Source organism: Etheostoma cragini, chromosome 20, assembly GCF_013103735.1.
Source record: "Etheostoma cragini isolate CJK2018 chromosome 20, CSU_Ecrag_1.0, whole genome shotgun sequence".
Lineage (NCBI taxonomy): Eukaryota > Metazoa > Chordata > Actinopteri > Perciformes > Percidae > Etheostoma > Etheostoma cragini.
This window is the reverse complement of record NC_048426.1, coordinates 9,361,189-9,375,410: the sequence shown is the minus strand read 5'-3', so window position 1 is coordinate 9,375,410 and position 14,222 is coordinate 9,361,189. Positions and strand designations below refer to the sequence as shown.

At 40.3% G+C, this 14,222-nt stretch overlaps 1 protein-coding gene across 4 annotated transcripts in view; it reads right to left on the bottom strand.

Annotated features, from left to right (window-relative positions):
- The window catches only part of uggt1 (UDP-glucose glycoprotein glucosyltransferase 1), a 29,411-nt gene extending 17,200 nt beyond the window's left edge, over positions 1-12,211 (bottom strand). For all 4 annotated transcript variants that reach the window (XM_034858935.1, XM_034858936.1, XM_034858937.1 and 1 more), the window contains exons 1-16: positions 12,123-12,211; positions 10,261-10,399; positions 9,774-9,853; positions 9,318-9,448; positions 9,081-9,193; positions 8,814-8,988; positions 7,191-7,287; positions 7,034-7,112; positions 6,677-6,777; positions 4,203-4,302; positions 4,030-4,090; positions 2,298-2,389; positions 1,512-1,662; positions 910-1,029; positions 690-775; positions 140-275 (exon numbers count right to left, since the gene is read on the bottom strand). In XM_034858935.1, the coding sequence (XP_034714826.1) occupies positions 140-275; positions 690-775; positions 910-1,029; positions 1,512-1,662; positions 2,298-2,389; positions 4,030-4,090; positions 4,203-4,302; positions 6,677-6,777; positions 7,034-7,112; positions 7,191-7,287; positions 8,814-8,988; positions 9,081-9,193; positions 9,318-9,448; positions 9,774-9,853; positions 10,261-10,399; positions 12,123-12,153 (1,692 nt within the window). In that variant the 5' untranslated portion in view covers positions 12,154-12,211. The remainder of the gene's footprint in view (positions 1-139; positions 276-689; positions 776-909; positions 1,030-1,511; positions 1,663-2,297; positions 2,390-4,029; positions 4,091-4,202; positions 4,303-6,676; positions 6,778-7,033; positions 7,113-7,190; positions 7,288-8,813; positions 8,989-9,080; positions 9,194-9,317; positions 9,449-9,773; positions 9,854-10,260; positions 10,400-12,122) is intronic.
- Between the last annotated feature and the right edge of the window lie 2,011 nt (positions 12,212-14,222).

Sequence of the window (14,222 nt, the reverse complement as noted above, 5' to 3'; positions counted from 1 at the left end):
GTAATAAGAAAATGGGAAGGGAAGGATAAGGTGACGGGGAGAACAGCTATTAGCTAGACGAAATGATCACATCTTCACAATTTTTTTTAGAGTCTCTGGTATCATTAGAACCATCAGTGTTTTTGAAAGGTCGACTTACAGAGATGACGGCTTCAAATGCACTCTGACTGTCCACCTCGTCGCTGATGTAGTTGTAGGCTCGGACCAGTGCCACACCTGCATCCTGCATACCGTCGATGTCATCTTCATCTGACACCACAAACACTAGCCCTATCCTAAAACACACACCAAATAAACTTCTTTAAAAAGACTCTTGTGTGTATATTGGATAGATAAATTGCAGAGGGCATGCTGTCTGCTTCATCAGTATTCAAACTAACTGACCATCCCAAGATGCCCCATGCAGGGAGGTATCAAAGGGCTCTCCAAACCTGCCTGACAAAACTCCTAAATTAAAATGGATTTTAACTTCACGTCCCAAATGACTGCAGCTGCTCTGCAGCATCTTTCTTTTAAGGTTTTGTTGTTTTAGTAATGTGGAGTAATATTATACTTATCCTGAAGAAAATACATGCAATGTCAATGTGTAAGGAATCTAAACCCAAATATCAACCCAAATATCCTTGTTTATTCTCCTGATGATTCTGGTGGGTTTACAGTCCACCACATCCCTGATGACACCAACAGACCTGAGTGGGATGTTGTTAGCGTAAAACATCTCTGCAACACTCAGCAGCTCAGCAGCATTCTCCTGAGTAGGATCCAGAATGATCACCTGCAAAACACACACACACACACACACACACACACACACACACACACACACACACACACACACACACACTGTTTTCCACAAGGATTCAGATCCATCTGGATTCACAAAGGTTGATTAATCAGGTAGGAACAAACCAGATTGTGGAAGTTCTTTCGGATCTGCCTGATGACTCCGGGGAAGGTTGGTCTGAGCAGCTCCTGCACGTTGTAAGGCCACGAGCTGTACCGGTGGTCTGTCTCCAAGTTGTTAATCCACTAAAACAAAAAACAATCAAAGAGGAAATACTTTTATAGGAGCATATAGATTGCAGAGAATATTTGGTATTTTAGCCTCTTAAATGACTAACAATGAGCTGATCATCAAGTGCTAACTATGTTTATTGAAGTACAATACTTCATTTTAAGGTAACATCTATATTACAATTATATAACACAGTAATATACACTGTGTTACGTAACTGGATTATAATTATGTTACCTTCTGAAATGGTTAATTCTGCAATTCAGAGTACTTTTACGTTTTGTACAATAGGTATATTTTGATGCTAATACTTTTGTACTTTTACTTAAGTGAAAATGTAAATGTCCAAAAAGGCTTTATTGAAATTCTAGCTCCTCCGGGTTTTTCCAGCATGTGTGTCGCACAACTGTGATTGCATTTTTTGTTCCAAGCACCAGGGCTTAATTAAGGCTGCTAGTTTTTCTATCAGAGGATTTTGGTCATGTGATTTTCTTACGCTGATGGCGGAGTTGCGGATGTCGACAGCATAGTCAGAGTCGGAGGGCTGGACGTTGAGCTTCAGGATGTCGTGGATGTAGGGCGTGTCGATGTGCAGGGAGCGCAGACCCTCCATCACCCTGGCCTCACTGCGCAGCACCTCAAACACACTGCAGGGGACAGGAGTCAGATTGGGGTCTACAGTCGAAGTGTGCATTGCACAATTGTGAGTTTAATATAGAGCCCGTCCGAAATATTGACGGGCCGATATTATCGGCCGATATTAGGAATTTCCCGATCTATCGGTATCAGCATTTATAATGGCTGATTTAGAAGAACAGTTTGTCCACCAGAGGGCACTCTACAACGTGATGTTCCTCTGTTCTGTTGTGATAATAAAACTAATTATTATCATATTATTTTAGTGAGAACTCATAAATAACAACAAATAACTACTGTAAGGGAAATGCGTTTGTTTTGTAACGCGTTTATGGATTTATTTTAAAATACTTATCGGCCAATATATCGGCTTAGCAATATCGGCTTAGCAAGTATTCGTATTGGTATCAGCCTTAAAAACAATCGGTCGGGCTCTAGTTTAATATAAGAATTGAATTCAAACGGATATACAGTATGGCAGTGATCAGCATGAGAATGTTACATATTTTAAATGTGACTGCATGTAAATGTTTGATTATTTATTTGGAAATAAATCAAAAGAGATGTTACACAGCTAAATGATACTGTTAATTACTATATGACAATTAGTGTGTGTGTGTGTGTGTGTGTGTGTGTGTGTGTGTACCTAAAGATGTCTTGTGTGTCCAGATCAATGTGCAGCCCATTGATGAACAGGGCTGAATCCCCAGGCTGCAGGCCCAGAGTTCCTTTGAAAAACTTCAGAGACAGAGACGTCAACATGACTAAACATCCTGTTCACATCAAACCCTAAACCTCCCCATTCAGCTCCAGCGGAGCAGATCGCCAGGCTGTGTAGCAGGCAACGTCAAACCAGGCCGCCGCATAGTTAATTATATCGCAAAACTAGAAGCAACAGTCAACACAAAGCCGTAACAAGGAACGCCCACAGCACCAAACAAGCACTGACAGCGCTGTTTAAAGTCAGTCTGTTTAGAGCAATCAAACCCCACACTCAACAAATCTAATTATTGGAGAAAGGGTGTGTACACAGTCGTGAGAAGTTGTGTGCGTGTTTGTTCGGCCGCATATGCAAAAGGAACGCTCAAAGACGTTCTGGCGCAGTCAACTCTCATTACAGAAAGACAAAGACGTCAGATTAAACACACTCCAAACAATGCAATTACAACAAGACATGATTAACACAAGTATTGTTCATCCTATTTAAACAGAGAGAGAAAGAAAGAAAGAAAGCGTGCGTGTGTGTGTCAGTGAGTGTGAGAGAGAGAGAGAGAGAGAGAGAAATGTAAGCGTGCATGTGTCTAAACTACTTCAATCAATAATCATTTCTCGCTGCAGGACTCAGTGCGCCTGTTGAATGAATCACAGATTCAGTAATTAAGACGGTTGCTGTTCAGGCCCCACCCCCCGTCATCCAAACTCCTGTCTGCACACCAAGATAATGTGAGCACAGCTTGAGGAAGGAAGGGTGTGAAGGATATTTGACAAGAAAAAGGTGTGATTACCTGTTCCATTTGCAGGGTTAAGCCAAGCACATTGTCATATATTGAATGCTTTTCAAGTCAGATGTCGTTTACAATTTATCACATTACAAAAACAGGTGTGAGGAACAAAAGGAAAACAGGAAGGGCCGTTCTAATTTTGAGATATTTCCCTAAAGACGGCTAAGAGGCGGGAGGGGAAGGTTGTGTGTAATGTTAATGCTGTCTATGGTTTTTCTGCCTTATTGGATTAGATTGGTAAACAACTAACCCTAAATTATCCCTGACCGATGGACAACATGGTCAGAAAGAAGGTAAATGTACCAGTATGCTGGATACAGACAAAACATATGAGTCACTAGCCAGGTTTTGAAATATAGCGGCAATAAAAAAAAAAAAAAGAAATCAGGAAAAAGAAAATGCTAATTTCAATTTCCATTCACTTTATCTAATTTTGTGTCATTGTCAACAAATTCCACAAAGAGTCAAACTAACTTTTTATTGATCCTATAAACATTAAAGTGTTGTCTCTGTAGCCAAAGCCCAATATATTTTTATTTCTCTGCGACACACACATACTTTATTTTTGAGTCAACCCCACATACATCGTCCTGCTGTGAATAGCAGAGCACCAAATGTGTATAAATCCACCATTTAAAAAAAATTGTTTCCGGTAAATGCACTATTTTCTACTGTTTAACTGATAAACACTACGGTGCCCAACTGTTTAGGAAATACTATAATTTTATATGATTCATTGGAAATGACAAAATATGTGGAATAAAGCCAGGCTCATCCCATTATGATAATCTGTTGGGAGTTTTCGTTTTATTAAATAAAGGATGTTTTAAGAAAACTGATAGATGAAAAACTACAATCAATCAACAAGAAGTGTACCTTTTGGTTTTCGCCGATTTCTTTGCGGATCTCAGAGTTGACCACTGTTTTAGTGATGGACCTGTGAGAAGAAAAGGGCAGACCGAACTGTAAAACTGCAGACATCAGTAACTGTGGTAACTAAAACTTTTTACTGTGTGTGTGTGTTTGTGTGTGTGTTTGAGTGTGTCTACCTGGCTTTGGTGGGAAAGTTCTGACTAAGGTCTTTCATAACAGTAAGGGCTTCAACAGCGGGAGCAGCAAGAATGCGAGCTGCTGTCTGAAAACTTAGATCTGTAAAAGAAAAGGTGGGTGGACAGAAAGGTAGGCAGGGAAGGCAAAATAAAAATGGGAATGAGACGAGTGGACAAAAGCAGAGAGGAGATGAGGAAACACACAAGAGACAGAGAAACACAGAAAGAGAAATAGGTTTAACAAAATAAAAGCAGTATGAGCAATTGTCTTCATTCGGATATAAACCCACAAAGGGTGCACACTCAGTTCTTTTTTATTTCATCCTAATGGTGGAACGCTAGAAGAAAGGTCAGTAAATAGAGCACATCGTCTGGCCATGTCTGGTGAAACTTGCATGCCAATCCATCTACATATTGGTGAGGAATTTCATTCTGGACCAAAGTGGTGGATCCACCAACCTACAGACGTTGCCACCCCAAGCTAGTTGCTAGCATGGTTAAAAAAAGTCATCCATTAAAGCTAATTAACGTATTAATTAGCAAATAATTCCATGTTAACATGCTTGTCTTCACAGAGACCTTAATTAAAACTATCTCAAATGACAAAAGGCAGGATTAAGAATAAAGACTAAAATATCAACATACGTGTGTGTTTACACGCGTAGAGGAGACACTGTATGAGAGTATGTAGAGCTTCGAAGAGTGGAGGCGTCGAAGAATGTAGCGAGGACTATTTCAATGCCGGGAGCATCTGTAATGATGTTGTAGCCTGTGAGATTATTAGTCCCTGGAGATCTCCCTCTCTTTGTAAACAAGCTGAACTAATGAGCCCCGGCGGAGTAAAAGATAAAGACAGACGCCGTCATGACATGTCTCTCTCATCCCCTCACATCCTTTATGCACACACAATCAAAGCAGCCTCATGCCCACGATAGACATTAGCATGAGAAAAAAAAAAAAATTTGGAATAGTATGTATAAATATGTCTAGGGTGAATTCAAAAGTGGACACGATTACATCTGTCAAAGTGTGTTTATTATGTAATCCAAAAGATGATGCAATCAATATTGCTTTTTAGCCGCAGCGGATAATGCTCTCATGGCTTCAAGATGTTATGGCTCAAATGTATCAAGAGGTCGCCGATCGAGCGCGGCCATTGATTATGGAACTAGACAGATCAATGTCCGCTGCGAGTTTGATTCACTGGTGGTATGATCTTACTGTTCCAGCACCATAAGCAAATATTAGTTTCGGTTGATTTATTCATAATCGGTGCATAGGTAGAATAAATCAAACTAATGAAACAACTGCATTAATAGCACATCTACAACAGGGGCTCTCTTACTGGCCTTAGATCACTTTTATTGATGACAGTGTGTCAGGGAATGATTACAAGAGAGCATTATAAAACCCATATTCATAGCTAAACACGTACAGTAAAGTCTTGCAACTTAGAGTTCATTTATACATTTAAATCAGCAGAAAACAAAATCTAAAATGTCTCTTTATATCTTATTGTACATCAAGGGGATTAGTAAGCTTCTTTCATTACGCTTTAAGGATGGGAAAATCCAGGTATTTTACCCTGACAGTATCATAGATTTATACATCCTGCATAAGTCACAGCTCTTCATTAAAGCTATGTGATGTGTACACTTGGTGATATTCAATGTCTTGCATCATGTGATACCCATTGTACATATTGAAGGATTCAGACTATTTAATTTAAGAAAGACTATGCAACTTTTGAAAGAATAAATAACATTCTTTCTCTTACAGATGAAAAGTTGATTTTCCTAACCAATAAACCCCACCCATGCACAAGTTTTAGACTCAGGGGTCCTGCATTCTATATATGTCTTACTCGTGTTTGAGTACAAAGGTGTTATCACAAACATGTTCTTAAAATATTAAATATTATAGTACTCATTATGCTTAAAATGCCCTCTGTGATGATTCAAGAACGGTTTGTCAATACATAATGAGGGGTTTTAAGCAAGGGATATGAACATATGCTCCACAGGTTTCTATTAAATTGTAAAGACAAGGTCAGAAAACAATTGATCACAATTTGATGGGGACGTCTGCCATCAGATCATTATCTTTTGTCCACTGTGGCAATGAAACTAACAGACACAGAGTTCCATCCGAGTCCTGAGGGCATCGTTGCAGGACCATAAAATCAATTCCCTCAAAATGTAAGTGACAGGAATAATGCCTGCAGATGGTTAACAGTAAGATGAGTAAGAGGTGTTGAGCTTTGACGCTCAGAGGGCCTCACGGTTTATTTCCATTAACTTGTCAAGACATTGACATAATACTTTATGAAGTACTAGGTAATACCAGTAAGAAGAGGTGTGACGAGATCTTGCATAAGTCTTACATATTCTACATATCCAAATATGTTACAGCGAGTTGCCAAAAAACAAACAAACAGAAGCTTTGCAAGAGAACGATTTGGAGAAGAGACCCACCTTGCATTTGCCAGACTTTCAGAGGGGCCATTTCATTGGTGCTTTCTACCAAATGTTTCCTCAACTCCTTTAACTGCTCTTTCAGCTCTGGGTAGAGAGTCCTGGTGAGAGAAGGCCGCAGACAGAGAGTAAGGGATTCAGCTAAAAGCTCTAATTGCTCATTTAAAGTGACATTTCACAGGGTTTATGTATTGATTTGTTTATTTTCAGGTTACTTCATCAGACACAAAGGTGTATTTAAGGGTAAGAAACGGTCGAGGAAAAAAGGGAAGAAACAGGCTGGTGTAAGAGTGGTGAAATTCAGGGAGATAATCCAAGTTTTAAGTTTTTATCACCGGCTGACGCAAAGCCACTCACTTCAGTTTGCCAAAAAGGAATCCCTGGACCTCGTCCACTGGATCATTCTCTCCGATCACTGTAGCATTCACCTCGGCCTCTGAAAACACAATCAATTAACTCGTTGCTCACATGAGGACTATCATGGGCGTGTGTGTGTGTGTGTGTGTGTGTGTACCTTGGACTTGTGTGTCATCCTTTGCCTTGTACTCCTGGCTTTTGATGGCCAGCTCCACTCCGTACCCCGACAGATAGACTTTCTTACCGCTTGGATTCTGGAGGGTTATACACACACACACACACATTATATATATATATATATCTCAACTGTATTTGCATGTGAGGGATCCCAACATCAAACAATCCAACATCAATCTTCAATCCAACATCAAACTGACATGATAAATTGGAAGCACTTCATTGCAGGTGAAAATGAGAAGCCCAATAAAACTGCAGTGTTTTCTTAAATTAACCCTAATCTTTTTTAAGACAAAGATAACTGACAACACAAGTGCTTTTTAATCAACACCTTAGTTCATGTTCACTAATAAGTACATACAGTCTATTCACTTGTGGGGGCTGCGCAGTATTTCTACACACCATGGCAGCAGTTGTGGATAAAGGGGAGTGTACACATTCAGTCACACAGAAAACCACAATAACTAGAATACCATTTAACTTAAGTTCCCACAGCCATTTTTTTTCTCTTCAAGTTGCCAGTTTGCTGTACTTTTGAGACTACACAACTTGCTGTCTTTTTTCCACCCAACCTGACTGACCGGCAACAGGGGCTCACACACTATTAGATCTTTAACAAGGAGGAATCCCCGAGTGTAATCTAAAAACTATGTTTTTGTCCCAAAAAACCACATGCGAGAAATTACGCGATACCATAAGTGAGAAGGGGGTGAATGCTTGCCAAAAACAAGCGCTCCAGGTTGTTGGAAGCTGTTTTGCAGCGACACAACAAAGAAGAAAAAGAAAGATCAGAAAGATCGCTTTTAGGGGGTGTGTTCGTTGACACACGTGTTCACAAAACAGCCTGTTTCCACGCATCTTTACAATTCATAGCCTGTTTCTCTACGTACAACAACAACTTTGGCCTGTACTGAACATGTAACACATACAGTTAAGTACAGGCGACCCGTGTCTTGCTGTAGCTCCCCGGTAGGGTCCCTGACTGCTCCAGATATCTAGCCTGCTAGATTTCTGGAATGTGTCTGCAAGGCATCAGCAAGCCTCTTCTCTTGCGTTTTTCAACAGCTCACACATTGCGCACGCACGCAAGCGCTGAGCCAATGCTGAATTGCTTCCGATATAGGACTTTTGTCAGTGAGCTGCAAAAACTTGGTGAGAAGAACATTAGGCCTAAAGTCAGTAAATAATCTAAATAAAGTTATAGTGCATTGATTTGCACTTTTTAGTTGTGTTTTTTCTCAGAATATGTGCAAATAAGGAAACAGATCAAACATATCCAGATACAATGTGTTTTAATCTGTTATGTGTCTAATGTGTGTGTGTGTGTGTGTGTGTATTAATTGATGGGATGGATGGATGTTGAATCGACCAGGCTCTTATACCCATTTTACACCTGGCATTAAAATGCAATTTGTGTTTTAGTATTTTATCTAGATGAAAAACGTATGTTAATGTTTGTTCACATATTCCGCCAGCTTGCAAGTAAATACTTATATATATCCTGCTACCTGCTAGCTTTTAATTGTAGTTGTGTCACTGTGTTCTGTGAATGCATCAACCATTTCAAGTCAATCTTGTTAAAAGAGTGTGAGGAAAAACCTACAGCCAGGTAATGGCGGAGCACATAAGTCGCCAGGCCTTCGTTGACTTTGGAGGTGATGACTTGGTGAAGCCTCTGGAAATCTGGTTTCCCAAACTCGGCATAAAGAATGACAACAGGAACATCTGGATTTGATCCTGGGTATTTGTGATCGCCTTTGAAAAGGTATGGCTTCCGCCTGAAAGAGAGACAGCGAAGTCAGGTGTAAGTTTGGTCATTATTTCACTGGTTTCCCACCCTTGTGTCTGAATCTTATGCGCCTTTAATAACCTCTCAGGTGCTGATTTCAGCAGTGCTGCTAAACCTTCTTCATCACACGTCTTTTCTCCGTGGACACTGAAAAATGCTGAGCAGCCAGAGGGAGGAGGCTCGTTGGACGCTATCTAAAAAAAGAAATAAAAAAAAAAGAACTGCAGGATCTTTCATTTACATTGAAAAGAACACGACACCTCTCACTCTCACACATGGAAATCCTTTAAACACCAAAGCAAAGCATCCGCCCGGTACCTGTTGGAAGGAGTATACTGTTGCAGAGTAGGCTCTGAGGGAGAGGGCGAACTTGAGCATGTTCACCTGGACGGAGCTGAGCAAGGCGCCGGCTTTCTTTACAATCAGGTCGTAGTAGGCCTGATCTGTGTCTGCGTGACGACAATCAGCACAAACAGAAGTAATGTGTCAACATTGTGTTCCTTGGCATGGTTTCTCTCGCTCCATTTAACGGTTTAGACCATATGAAAGAATCTTAATTGTTTTTCCAGGGGTCGACACAAATGGAGAAAATATCGCTTGCGGCTCTGTTCTATCATGTTATTGCTTGCATAAGTGTTTGGCCAAAACACTGACACTGCAATTGCTTCCAAGTGGTTTTCACACACACACACACACATCATAAATTCAGCTGCTCCAAGCACAGAAACTAAAAGTGAAAACTCGTCTCGAGTGGCTGAAGCAGCTTTACTTTACCATCATGCTCTCCTTCTATGTTCTGATTGGCCTCCACAAAGTCCCAAAACTTCTCCTGGCTCTCCTCGGCCAGAAACTCACTGGAGGAAAAAAAAGATAAGGGTGGCAGTTTCATAAGATGTGCATGTATGTGGGACACACTTTGTGCATACAGTCGGTAAATAGTTAACAGCTAAATTTGGAAGAATAAGGGACTTAAGGGAAACAATGACTTTCTAGAAAAAGGTTTTTTTTATTTATTCTGCTAGTCAAAGTCAAAGCACAGGGCCATCTGCAGCATGGAGTACTGCCTCTGAAGCCTTTAAGTATTCAGCATCCTGCTCAAGGACGCATCAGTGAGACAAGTTTAAACTCACTTAGAGGACATCCTCAGTAATGACCCTACAAGCCCTCAGGACATTGATTTATCTATTATCTGCTTCCGAAATGTAATGTCAGACGTAATGCGGCCAAAGGGCTGATTCTGCTGAGCAGTGCAGTGTCGTACCTGGCCTCCAGCAGCAGAGGGGTATCTGCCCATTTGGTTGTGAGGCTGGTAGTGACGGCCTTGGAGTCTGCCCCCCCGGACACTGCAGAGAGCAGCGATAGCAGCAGGACCCATAGAAGCCACATCCTCACGCCAAAGCCTGAGACAAGAGTGGAGGGAGTGGTGTCAAATGTGAATGTGTGTTACAGAGCCAGAGAGGAGATAGCGAACCAAGTTTATATATTGCAAGATTTTTTTTATATTTTAAACATTATTTGGTGACACATGGAAATCAAAACACAGGTGTGACACAGAAATCCAGTCAATGTTTCTGTGACACATTTCACTGCCTCTAACATCAGTAGGATTATTTTATCTGTGATTTTCTTAACGGTAATATGCAATGTACACATTGGATATTGCTACTTGATATTGCTTTTTGCAATTTTATTAAACACACTAGGATACTACCAATTTTCCTCTACCTTGACTTTGAACTTGATTTTGAAGCCTGTTTGCTAGTTTTCCATCTGAATCCAATGTGTATGTTTATGTCAGCAGCGGTGGTCATAGTTTCCAACAGTTCAATGACACATGAGCAGGAGGCATCATCATATCAATGGTGGCCACTAGAGATGCTTCAGACATGCTTTATGATGCAAGGTGCAAAATACAACCCACCTCAGTTTGATGTAGATTAGGCTGAACCACTAACTTGGCAAAGCAGCCCATTGCACCAAGGTTAAATTTAGCAATTGGTTTTTCATTATTTGATTCATTGCTAATATGTTTGGCATCACTAAATTAAAAATATCAATGAATGAGGGCCCTGCATTGTTTGTTTCATTATGCTGGAGCCTCGAGTCTGAATCACGTCTTAAGACTTGTTATAGTGTATATTGTGCTCTAATTGACCATATTCCTAATTAAAGTTTTGCTTAACATGAAAATTGCCTATTTGATGCACAGTGAACCTGAGGCTAGGTATCCCTAGCACAAAGAGGAATCATTTATTTACACCATAATTTATCCATAAGTCACACAATGACAGAATGTTTGACTAGTTTGGTCATGGGTTCCATTCACTTTCTTTAATAAAACATCTAAAATCAAAATCTTATCCAATAGGGGTCCTAAAGTAACTTTGGGAACCACTGCTAATAGTCTACTGTGTGCACTCTTCTTTATTGAAACTTCTCGGCGACATGGTGCATTCACTGAGGTCAGGAAGTAGCAGATTATTTTGCAGAACAGGTTAATCCGGCAATACATCGAAAACAAAATATTGATTCGTCCGAATAGAAAATTGCAAACATATAAAGTGCGAGTAAGGCAGGAAGAGGAAGAACCCCGAGTCACAACATGCTAATTTTAATGAAAGTTTCGTGTATACTTACAGGTTCTAAATCTATACTTGTTACGGATATACGGATACTCGCTAGTAAACAAAAAGCTCCGGGATCACCGTCCAATAGGAAAGTTCAGCGTGTCTCCTCCGTCCAATGAACGCACAGTTTGTACACCCGGATTGTTTCAATGATTATCCCAAGAGCCGTAAGGTAACGTTAATGTGTTTGTAACATGTTTAGGTTGAAGGGGTCTCAACAGCGTTGATGTCCGTTATATTGACACCCAGAGCCCGTCAGCAGTTGGTGAACTCACGGCGAGCTAACGCTACCCGAAGATAACTGTTAGCCTAAAAGACGCAGTGAGCTAGCTAGGTAGCTAACTGTTCCTACACATCAAGGGATACTACACGATTTGAACTTGTTTCAGTTTAATCACAGTCAGCTAACATTGCAGTCTCTAAACACCATTTACAATCAGCCTCGGATACAGTCGTTTAGAGTTTAGTCACATAAAAAAATGATTGCTATTCTCACCGAAGCCGGCTCCGTAGCTTCCTGCATTCATAGTCGGCTGGGGAGTGGGAGGGTCCTGTTAGATAGCTTAGGTAACAACAATGTTGCCTGTTTAAAATTTCTGAACACCTCAGAGTATGAAACTATTACCAACACTGAAACGTGACTTGAACACAAAATAGTCAATTTCACGGAGAGATAATTAAAAAGTGAAGTATGAGGAAACTGAACCTAATCTGGCAATTAACTTTACTGCCTAACCCCTTTCTCCGAAACTGAAGAAATAAGAAAATAATTAAACATATTTTCTTCTTTTTTCTCAATTAAATAATACTTTCCCCCAAGACAGAGAATAATGTCAATAGCGCAGAAATTTAGAAAAATTAAACAAAAATTAACAGCGTTAATATTCATATTAAAATTGGGTTGACCTGTGGCATAAACTCTGAAAACAAATGCAAATCCCAAAACTATGACATTAAAATTAGACATTTACTGTATTTAACAATGTGAGTGGCTGAAAAGACATGACCTATGACAACAGAGCTCATTACTAGATAGTTATGTATCTAATATAAAAATGTAGCAGTGTTCAGTGGTTATTTGTTTCAGTTAAATGAAACCCCCCACCTCAAACATAATTTTATGCCATCCTAGTAATTTTGGACAGTGAAATCAATATTTACGAACATACACAACTCTCTCAGACTACAAATCAGAGCAGGCGTCACTTTTATTGAATTGGTTCGTTGGCACTTCATTAGTGGCAGGCTCCATTGCTTCCTGGAAATTAGTTTGAGATAGTACATCCAAAAAGAGTTTATCTGAAAGCAGTTCCTGCACGTTTGTCTATGCTGCAGATTTACAGGATTACTGTCACGTCGCTGCCATTATTCTTAACATGTTAAAACCCACATGTATTGAAAGAGAGGAGTCTGCAGAAAGCAGTCATGTGTATGCAGGTAGGCTAAGCATTTGCACGTGCCAATACATTTGTATGTTTGAACGTATGTGTTTAAGTAGCTGAATCTATGCAGGTAAGTGGTACATTGCTATGTACATGCAGAAGTGCATACATACGTATATTCTTGTGTAGGTATGTTCTATTCTGTAGATACGTTTAGGTTTCCCACAATTGTTTTACACCAGCCACTGCTAAGGTAATAATTATGTATTTGGGACTTGAGTTGAGAAAACAGCATATTCATCTGCAAATTGGAAATTAGGTTTGCTGCATGCATGGTGTTAAAGCCATGGGAAATAAATCCTGTATTTGGAATAAGAATAGGCTGTCCCTTTGCTCAGCAATATTTGTTTTGTGGTAATGGAAAAGTGGAGAATGCACTTGGGATTCCTGGGATCCATTTTGTAAAGCTTTACCTTGAGTTTGTTTGATAAGCTGTATCTTTTTTCCTTTGGGGCAGAGTGGTAAAAAAAGTGTCTACCTGTTGTTTGGTCTAGATAAAAGGACGCTGAAAGGTGCGAGAGACACTGTCCCAGGGTGAGGAGAAATGGGTCTCGCTTTTTTCATTTACTCGCTCTGAAGCCTAAATTAAATTGGACAGTTGATCCTCCGGAGGGAGCAGTTCCAGGGTTTGAGTTAACATTATGTAAAAAGCGGCGACATTAATTATCCTGCTGGATTTGACTTTCACTTTGTGCACGTGCACATGACACCTCACGCATGTAGATGCACGCATGCATGCACACACACACACACACACACACACACACAGACAAACACAATACACAAAAAGGAGGACAAGCCAAAACACCCTGACTAGCCAGTCCTTGCAAGTATACCAAAACCTAGCCACCTAGAGACACACACACACACACACACACACACACACACACCTGCTGCCCAGAGGGCCTGTTCATCTGTCAAGGAGGTGACATCTTCAGATGAATTATGGGAGATGGTTGTCGTCATCTTCTCTGGGGTCACATACGAAATGGCGAACCCAGGCTGTGGGCTACCTCTCCTCACATTGTCACTCGTCAGCCATTTTAGAGGTTGAAAGCCTCAACAGGGGACCAAAACGACCTCAATTAAACCTCCATTAATATTAATACTTTCTGTCGTTTCACGTGAGTTGCTCCTAATTAAATGTGTCCCTG